General features: G+C 36.6%; 1 protein-coding gene across 1 annotated transcript; it reads right to left on the reverse strand.

Annotated features, from left to right (window-relative positions):
• Window positions 1-1,817: 1,817 nt before the first annotated feature.
• syf2 (SYF2 pre-mRNA-splicing factor) lies at window positions 1,818-10,297 on the reverse strand. Its single transcript, XM_079634321.1, has 7 exons — window positions 10,212-10,297; window positions 9,858-9,956; window positions 6,594-6,719; window positions 5,489-5,606; window positions 5,133-5,223; window positions 4,285-4,383; window positions 1,818-2,256 (listed from the first exon to the last, which is right to left on the reverse strand). Exons 1-7 carry the CDS (start codon window positions 10,227-10,229, stop codon window positions 2,091-2,093), a joined length of 717 nt encoding a protein of 238 aa, XP_079490447.1. The 5' UTR covers window positions 10,230-10,297; the 3' UTR covers window positions 1,818-2,090.
• Window positions 10,298-10,673: the final 376 nt, after the last annotated feature.

Consider the following 10,673-nt stretch of genomic DNA (forward strand, 5'->3'; position numbering starts at 1 on the left):
TAGTGTATTTTCATACACAGAAATACTACTACACACAGTATTCTCTCTATATACACATTAATACATAAAAAAATACATCTATCCATATCTCTCTTTCTCTCTCTATATATATATATATATTTATTATTATTTTTGGCTTGATTTCCAAACCCAGGTAAACAAACACAGAGCGACAGATAAATCTAAAGGTTGACATAATCGCTCCAATCCTCCAGAAACAGAACAAGACTTCCTTCCGGTGATTGGGAAGGGCCATTGGGATCGTAAAGCTGGCACCAGTCGGACATGACGAGCATTTGGCAGACATTTGTCACTCTGAGGGAACCAGTAAAAACACCCCCAGCACTGTTTCATTCATGACTGCGGCTCTTGTGGATTGTGACACATGGTTTTGAGGAGAAACTGTTGAATGGCATTCTTTCACAATGGAAGCCCAATTTCTCCATATTTGAAAAAAGAGGTCTATATGAGGAACTCAAGTCAAAGTTGCCCAATGAGCAGGGTTTGATTTGTGTGGCCCCCCTTCATCTAATCACCCGCAGCCAATACTGCCCCTGAGAACAAAAGCAGGAAATCAAAAACACGCATGGCTCTAATTCTCAACACACCGAGCTTTGAAAGACAATTACCCCTGCCCCCCCAACCCCCCCAAGGATAATTCATAACATATTAATTTATGCAGATGCCACGTTCAGTTCTATGATTTTGCTTGTGGATTTGAACGGGGCCTTGATGAATGCAAATTTGACGAACCGTTTGCTTGAAATCATACTAGAAAGAGCTGTGATGATGCTTTATTATTTATGTGATTTACAGTAACAGACAGTTTCAAGAGTCTGGGAAGATCTGTGATTGGCTTTGAAGTTGGTTTAGGTCACAAGCCTCTTCTCTTATCTCACGACGCTTAAGGGCAACGATGACGGAGATAACACAATAATTTACACTTTGATCTTCAAAAAAGATTAACGGTCGAGTTCTCACACTCACTGATGCAGTCGCTTAATCGCTCTCTCTTTCCCCGATATATGCATGCAAGAATTCAATTTGGATTGAATTATGGCATATTAATACACACCGCAGGTGGTCAATGTGGCTCTTACACCTCAAGTGTTCAATAATATTCTAATAATGCTAAAAAAAAACTGTCTGGAGTCAATTTCCTTTAAATTAGTGCACGGTTAACAAATGAACGTTTTCATTCCTAAAATGCACTTGTGTTTAGAAGGACTTCTTTATGCCACCGGTGAAGTAATAAACAGTCATAACTACTACAGAAAGAACATGGCGTATTATTATTTTAGCATTATTTATAAAATATAGTATTTATTCATATTTTGAATTAGCTTTGATTTTTAGCATTTAAATTTAGGTTTAGTAATTGTCATTTTTATTATTTTTCTAAATGGCTTTGATTTTGTTATTTTAGTACTTTAACAAACTTATTACAATTAGTTGCCAAAGCTTCTTGTATAAGTTTAAGTACAAGTTTTTCACTTAGCATTTATATTTTATTTCAGCTTAATTCAATTATATAATTCAGCTATTGTCAGCATTTAGAACTGAATACTTACTATTAAATAAATACTGAACATTATGTACTATAATACTGCCAAATATTGTGATTTAAAACCTTCAGTGGGCATTTTTCTATCATGAACGTTTCAAACAATAGTTGCATGAGTGGTGTCCAGATAACGTCTTGAAATGTAAATAAAATTGTGTTGAACAACAACTTTCCAGTCACATCTGTTAACCAACCAGAATCAACAAATCACCAATGCTGTAGTACAAACATCATAAAGCACCAGGAAGTCAATTGTGTTTGATATGAAATTGCTTTATTGAAGTAAATATCAACTGCTGCGGAAATGAATGAATTTACACACACAAAAGCGAAACTGACAGGTAGACATCTGCTTTCCCAGGCAAATCATTTTGCCCGAATGAAAACTTTTCTAAAATAGAATATGGAAAGAAAAAAGAAAAAAAACTACCACCGTCGAGGAGAAAAACCTCAATGGCACTCATCTTAAAAATATTTGCGAATGACTTGTTAGCGGATGGAGGCTTGGAGTCGATAGTCACGGTCTCTACACGGCTGTTCCTCTCTCCAGGTTCTGTTTGATCTCTGCGGTGTATTTCCCGTAGAAACGTTCAGCCTTCTTGTTGAACTTGGCGTTCCTCTCGTTGATGTAATCGATGTCAGCATCGTCGTTGTAGGCCCTGCGGCGACTGTATTTTGAACGCTTTTCAATCCTAAACACACAAGAACACATTAATGAAGATTACCGTACACGCACATATTTTGAACTCTAAAAAGGGATTATAGTACATTTTATGAAATAAAATCAATCTGAAGAACCAGAATGAAATAATTAAAACACAAAAACCTAGTTACAAATAATACACACTGTTTTTCAGTAAACAAATAATTAAAACGATTAATTACCGATTAATCAGTAATCGTTTCATTAAAACGAATGGTTTAAACTGATTCACAAAAAACAAACTTAAAGAATTGAATCGCTGTTTTTAGTTTTTTTTTTTTGCCCGCAGTCACGAGAGAAAATCCATTGAATGACATGCTCTCTGGTCAGTGCAGTTATTATTGTTAACTATTATAAAACATTTTTGGAAATTGATATAACTGAAATAAAAGGGAATCGGTTGTGTAAAATATAAATATTAGATTAAATTTTTTTTTAAAGTTGCCTTGGCAACTAATAAAATAAAATTACTTGAGATACACGAATACTAAATTTCCCGATACCTTTGATTTACTTAAGGAAAAAGATGCTGTAAACTATAAAGGTACATTTATAGTTGAAAAGAGATGCACCTTTATTTGGTACATTACTATATTATTAGAGGTTACAATTAATAACAGAGCTATTACACTCAACAGCTATTTATTTTCAGATATAATAATTACACTCAAATAAAAACTATAAAATAAAAAAATATTTGTATAACTTAGTGTAAGTAGTTTTCATAAACTTGTCTTTATGGCAAGTTTATGCAAACAAGCATATATCATACATACAGTAAATGAGCTCCTGTCTAGTTTTCTTTAATAGCTAACTAACAAACTGTGAACACTGGAGAACTTTCCTGAGGTAAATGCAACGTTACGTGACATTGTTCACAAGCTGTTTTATTGCTGTCTTTCTGCGGTTAAAACACAGATTGAGTGATTACACGAGACATGATTCATTTTGGCAAGTTGTACATTGTATCTTTCAAAATACCTTTTGATGTTCATGCATGTTTTTTTAATGCTATAACATGTATTAAAGTGAAAGAAAAGACTAAAGCGATCTGTCATGTCACATTTAAGAGCGTCAAAACGCTGTTTGAATTTCGTGATAAAATGGGCAGAATTTAAAAGCTGAGTTTCTTATCAGAAGTAAAAAGCTCTTCACGATTATTGGATGAAAGACGCGCAGCAAATAATGTTTGGTGCAGGGAAAAAACACGGATCTGGCAGCCCTGGCTTGATCTACGGGTGATTCATAGGGTCAAAAAGAGTTTTAACGGCGTTAACTTCGACAGCCCTAAATTCAACACAAGAGAGGATTTCTTTACACACAGTATTCACTTCACATACACATTTTTCTGCCCCTTTTTGATTGACAGGATGCAATCAGTCGACAGTGAAAATATTTGCTTTTATCGGCTGATACTGATTATTGGCCGATACATCTGTGCATTGATAAATACTATAATAGTATATAAATTATACAAAAATAACACTGTCTTTAGGAAACAAAAAAAAGCACATTACAATCTTACATCCTCAAAATCATCACAGAAGCACCACACATCTGATATATTACCCAGTTTTACTCTTTAGTTATTAATTTCTAAAAGTTTGATGCCTTAACAGACATTGTCAGTTTAGTCCATCAAAGAGACCCCCACGCACACGCACACAAACATCACTTCAAACATCTTCAAAGAGTGTTTGTGCGTCACAATCTGGCAGCCGTAGCCCTGTCTAATGTTTCTCAGAAGCTAAAAGCAGCTCCTCCAAAGTAGAAGAATGCCTTCTCACGCATAAACAAACCCTCGCCGGCACACACATGCATGTGCGACAGGCACGCAACGGCACAAACACATCTGGAGCGAGGAACAAACACACTCGAGGAGGCTGAGCTCTCGAAGAGATTGAATAGAGCCGCTATCTGCTGGAGGAACGCTGAGGTGTGTGAACAGATCTGCTCACCAGCTGCTTCTGCTGAAACACAACAGATTCCCTGCGTAAAAACAAACACAGATTCTTACTGTTTCTCCACGTCCACCACCATGCGGTCGATGCTCTCTTTAGAGGGGACGTGAGTGCCGTGAATCAGACTGTTGGAGGTGGGGTGGAAATCTTCTCCACTAGGAGTAAAAGAAATCATACAGAAACATCAACTTATTATTTTATATATAGTATGTAGTTCATGTGCAACTAGCATCAGCAGAACAGCCACAAAATTTGACCTTCATTAGACTTTTCCTCATTCGCTTTTAAAGAGGCGTAATGTCAATGCGTAATGTAATGTCAATAAAGGCATATTCATTGGTATGAATGCTTCATAATTAAAAGACTTCAGAAGACTTGAAATATAGTGCACAAGTTGTATTGGCTTTTTGAAATTTCTTGTTTTGGAAGGCTGACAAATATCCGTCTCCATTCACTTTCATTATATTGGAAAAAAACACTTATATTATATTTTATGAGACAGAAAACCTTCATATGACTAAATATGCTCAAGCAATGACTTGTGAGCGGTCGATTCCAGTATCAATCCATATTCTTAAATAGAGCTGCAAAATTTGGGAAAATATGTGATTTAAAAAGTGGCTTTAAAAAAAGCTCCAGGTTTGCTGGGCAGCACAATTTAATTAAAATGTTATTATCATAGTCATATTGATATCAAATTTTTTTCAGTAAAACTGCAAAAGGAACACTGTAAAAGTTCACAGAGCAGCTCTTCACTCTGAAACATGAAGCATATATTTAATTACACCGCAGGCTTTGTGATTTGGTAATTGCAGTAAGCCACATTGTGATTTCAGTGTTGAATTAGAGTCTCGATAGATGCGTGCATATTTCAGAGGACGAATGAGAATAAATAAAGTCTCACCACTCTTCTCTCTGTCTCTCATAGTTGTCCATATCTGGCTTGATCTGCCTCGTCAGTCTCTGGTACTGTCTCAACTGGGCCTCAGCGTACCCTACACACACACACACACACACACACAAATAAAAACACATATCCAGCTGTGGGGGTCTGGAAAGAGGGTCTTACAAGGAGAAGCAGAAGGAAAATGATGATAATTGCCAGAACCAATGATAACCAGGCGTGAAACACAAGCTCTGCATGTTTTCATTTTCACATTTTTAGCATCACACATGGCAGCCACATTCCCTCTTTCTCTCAGCCAATCAATCAGAGTGCTTAATAATATTCATGATGTAACTGAGATGAGCGTTTTGTACCGGAGAACCCTGGATCAGGGTTTCTCTTCTTTTTCTTTCTCTCCCATCTCTCTGCATCTTCAGCGCTGATCTCCAGGAGCTTCACACGGTTGTAGTCCTCGCCACGCTCCGCACACTCCTGACACACACACAGAAATCACTGCGTTACACACTCGTCCTCACAGACTGCATAAACAGAACCAGTGCTTGATTGGTGACCGCAAATAACACTACTGTTTGGGGTCAGTGAGATAGATAAATACAAATTTGACTTTTTTTCAGTAACAGTGCATTATATTGATTAAAAGTGACAGGAAAGACATTTATAATGTTACCAAAGACTTCTCTTTCAAATAAATGCTATTCTTTTAATCTTTATATATATATTTCAACCAATTCAATTCACATTTATTTATTCTTTAAAAAGAAGAATCACTATCACTGTTTTCAAAAAGTACAACTGTTTTTAACATTGATAATAATCAGAAATGTTATTAGGAGCATAGAATGATTTCTGGAGGATCATGTGACACTGAAGACTGGAGTAATGATGCTGAATATTAAGCTTTGCATCACAGGAATAAATTATATTTTAGAAAATATTCAAATAGAAAAGAGTTTTTAAAATGTTTAATAATATTTTACAATATTACTGTTTTTACTGTGTTTTTCCATTCAATAAATGCAGCCTTGGTGGGCATTCAGTGAAACTCAAAAACCTTACAAACTTTGAATGGCAGTGTGTATGTACAGAAAAACATTGGAAATTAAATGAACACTTATTTTACACAATATTTATTCAAAAGTCACAGATTCAAATTCAAAAATAGCTATGGGGGACCGACGCTGAATAATAGTCTGACCCTTGCTAATGACATAAGAGATTCAAATCAAAAACACGACAAGAAATCCTTCAGATTACACCACGTCTTAGTATAATGAACTCATCTATCGCAAAGCATCAGAAAACGTTCAATTGAAATCTGGATGAACAGCGCTGTGGCTCAAACATCTTTGTGAGTTTGGTCACTATATGATCATTCGCAAATAGTGTGAGTGCAATAGATTATTGCATGTTTGATGGAGCAGAAACAACACATTGCAGGTCTGAATTCAAGTCCTGTACCTTCTTCTTTTGGTCCACCACGAGTTCATACTCCAGACGAGCTTTCTTGGCCTCCCAGTTTGAGGGCAGCTTCAGTCTCTTGTCCTCCTCCACCACCTCCTGATGATTCAGCTTACGGGCCTCATTCTGCCAACAGAACACAATCACACTTCATACGGATGTAATAGAGCAGGTTCTGTTGTGACGTGTCAACAGTTTTCACCCAAAGCAACAAGAGCCCAGCGTTTGCTCTCGATCTACACTAAAGGTCCTTACACATGACTTTACATCAGGGATGCGACACATGCCTCACAAAGTAGGCATCATGCACCATTTTGACTAAGACTCTCCTCTTAAAGGTACAGTAAGCGATTTCTGAGAAACGCTGTTGAAAGTGGATCAGACCGAGCACCACAACACACTTTTAGCCAATCAGAATTAAGGGGTGTGTCCACTCATGATGGGGCATAGAGAGAGAGAGTGAGCAAGAGGGATATTTGAAGAAAGACTGTAGAAAGGGAGACGGCTGAGAGACATTACAAAAGAGAAAAGGTCAGAGGAATATCACTGGAAAAAGAAGTGTTATGATCGGGCAAGATGATCAGCGCTGGAGAGACCCAAGCAGGAAGCAGAGGTTGCATGGTTTCTGCTCCATACCTGAGTAACATTGTTAGCTACAGTTAACAGGACAGTTTACTTTTGAGTGTCGTTGTTTGTCTGGAGCTGGAGTGCTGTTGGCGACCAGCCAGTGTTGTTTTTGGCAGCCCTTTTAGTTTTAGTCTTAGTCTTTTTAGCATTTTTTAAACAAAAAAAATGCTTTTTAGTTTTAGTCACATTTTAGTCACTTATAAACTTGATAGTTTTAGTCAAGTTTTAGTCGACGAAAACGCAAAAAGGTTTTAGTCAAGTTTTAGTAAAAAAAAAAAAAAAAAAGTCTAACAAATTAATTTAGGTTAAAAAGTATTGGAAATGGGCTTAGGTTTGACAGGTTGCAGCAAGTGTTGCAATTCATAAAACAACAGTTAACCTTAAAACCTTTGCATAATAAACTAGACTTTCTGAATAATTCGATTGGTTGGTCCTTACATGCGCTTCGTGAGGCACACACGCACACTAGCACACACACGCAAGGTCTCTCGCTCCCTTTCTCTGCTGTGCGCGCGCTACACATGCGCGCTCTTGCTCGCTCGATCTAGATTCCGGGAGATTTTAACTAATTTGCGGGCAATTCTGAAATTATCGTACATTATGTGATTTTTTTCATTATTGATCGTACAGAGGTCAAAATTATCGTACAAATACGCAAAATAGGCAGAAATGACATGCATTGTGAACGTCAGACTTATAATAATTTTCGTTCCATCTCGTCTCGTCAATGAATACTCGAAAACGTCTCGTCATGTTTTAGTCACCTTAGAGCCATTTTTAGCTAGTCATCGTAACGTTATCGTCATAAAAAAAAGGTGCGTCAACGAAATAATTACGTTATCGTCATCGTTGACGAAAACAACATTGCGACCAACTCTTGCTTGTATATACTCTTGTGTACTGTATGTTAATTTTTTGTTCTTCCTTGCCTTGCATCTTCGCTTTATTGCTTGTGAAGCACTATTTTGCTTTAGCTATAATAAAGAGACATCCACTCTTGCATTGCGTGTTCATGCATTTTGGTGGCGGGGGAATGAAGGGTATTCAAATATCAACAGTGTTTCTCAGAAATCGCTTACTGCACCTTTAAGACAAGAGATTGCAAGTGAATAGGGTAAAAAATCTTAAAGGATTAGTTCACTTTAAAAAAAAAAAATCCTGATAATTTACTCACCCCGATGTCATCCAAGATATCCATGTCTTTCTTTCTTCAGTCGAAAATAAAGGTTTTTGAGGAAAACATTCCAGTATTTTTCTCCATTTAATGGACTTAAATGGCAACCAACTATCCCATTGTTCAAAGAATGTTCAAATGTCCGTCTCAATGCAGCTTCAAAGTCTCCACACGATCCCAGTCGAGAAATAAGGGTCTTATCTAGCGAAACGATCGGTTATTTTCAAACACAAAAACACAAGTATATACTTTTTAACCACAAATGCCCGTCGTGTACCATCTCTGAGATGCGCCACCACGTTGGAAAGGTCACGCGTCACCTCATCTATCCAAGTTATTTGTCTGTGTACTCCGGTTCTTTGAACATTGGAATTTTTGGTTGCCATTGAAGTCCATTAAATGGAGAACAATCCTGGAATGTTTTCCTCAAAAACCTTAATTTCTTTTCAACTGAAGAAAGAAAGACATGTATATCTTGGATGACATCGGGGTGAGTAAATGATGAGCAAAACATTTTTGAAAGTGAATGAATCCTTTAACTAATAGATCTCAACATACTTCCTCAGTTGATTTATGACAGTATATTAAAACAATTAGTTTGATTTGTTCACAAGTTTTCTGAAATGTTGTTTAAATATGCATTTGATGCATTATCTCAGTGGTTCTCCAAGCTGTCCTGGAGTACCACCAGCCCTGCACATTTTGTATGTCCCCCTCATCTATCACACCGAATTCAACTCATGAGCATCTTAGTAGAGACTGCAGGACCTGAAATGGGTGTGAGAAATACAGGGAGAGGGAGACATACAAAATGAGCAGAGCTGGTGGTATTCCAGGACAGTTTTGAGAACTACTGCATTATCTAATTAAATATGAACCAATTTGCATTAATTTCCAATTAAATGTTACATAAACCAGACGATTGATATATGACCAAACCTTTGTTTGGAAAAGGAGATTTATGATTTAGTAAATAAGAAAAAACTCATCTTGAGAAAACAACCTTTAAAGATATGCATTGTAATTTAAATATCCAGAAGCACATTAAATAAAAAGTGTGAAAAAATAAATACTTAAAGGGATGGTTCGGAGTAATTTGGCCATGGTGCAAAGGACCCTAGGTTGAAATTACTCCGAACCATCCCTTTAAATGTATATTTTTCTTTCTTTCTTTTCTGCTCGTCTGAAATAAGACATGTTGTGGAAGCAAAATAGTCCAAAATCGACTAGTGCATGAAAAAACAATAGTTTTGCCGTAAAATACAATTACATGTAGCTACAGGAGACAAATGTTGCTACCAGGTGTAATCGGTCACATATGATCACTTATGAATTTGATATTATCAAATCACCCAAGACAGATGTTAATGACAGCTTTAAACTGGGCATTAGCTATAATAAATAGTCTCGGTTTAATTATTTCACTGATACGAGGAACAACAATGTGACGTATAATAACTTACCCTCTTGAAATGAAGCTCCCTGAACTTTCGGAGTCTCTCTTCCCTCTTCAGCGCTGCTGGAGAATCCGCGGATTCCTCTTCACTGCTGGGAGCAATAACCTGAACGGGGAAGATAGCAATGTACCGCATACAGGGCTTAATAACATCACTGAGTGAAATATCAGATAACGTTACGTTTCTAAACATCCGAGACTGATGTTAGCATTGTTAGCCATGACAATAAGAATAGTGTTCTGACAACAAATAACCGATAATTCCTCAGTTATAATAACTATTCAACAATATAATAAATAAACAACAAAGACGTCTGTTAGATTAACAATCAAAGTATTTGGAATCTCATATTTTGTTTACCTCTGCGCTAGTGGCCATCTTGCTTCTCTTAAAAAGGAAGTACGTCACACAATTCAGTTCGACCGAGAACTAAACACTTAATATGTAGTTCCGCTTTCTCAATAGTAATATATAATACGTTATTTTTCTAGTTTGATTGCAAAAAACTCCCATTTTCCGAAGACTCTATTTTCCACTTTAAACTCTGTGTTAAATCCCCAAATTGTACTGATCTGTGTGAGAAGTTTAGCAGCTTCTTCATAGACACGATTATTGCCATTAGGTCCCTGATTTTATTATCCTCATCCAAAAGTTGTTATCATTTACAGATTTCTTCTAGTCTGTCTGCTTTTCAGACTATATCTCACTCTGGTTGGCTGGCTGTGATTTCTAATATGAAATTAACCACTTGTTCTCTTGATACTATTCCTGCTGTCCTTTTTAAGGAGGTATTGGATGTTGTTTTAACTAGTGTATTTTCCA

This window comes from Phoxinus phoxinus, assembly GCF_949152265.1.
Source record: "Phoxinus phoxinus genome assembly, chromosome: 14".
NCBI classification, from domain to species: Eukaryota; Metazoa; Chordata; class Actinopteri; order Cypriniformes; family Leuciscidae; genus Phoxinus; species Phoxinus phoxinus.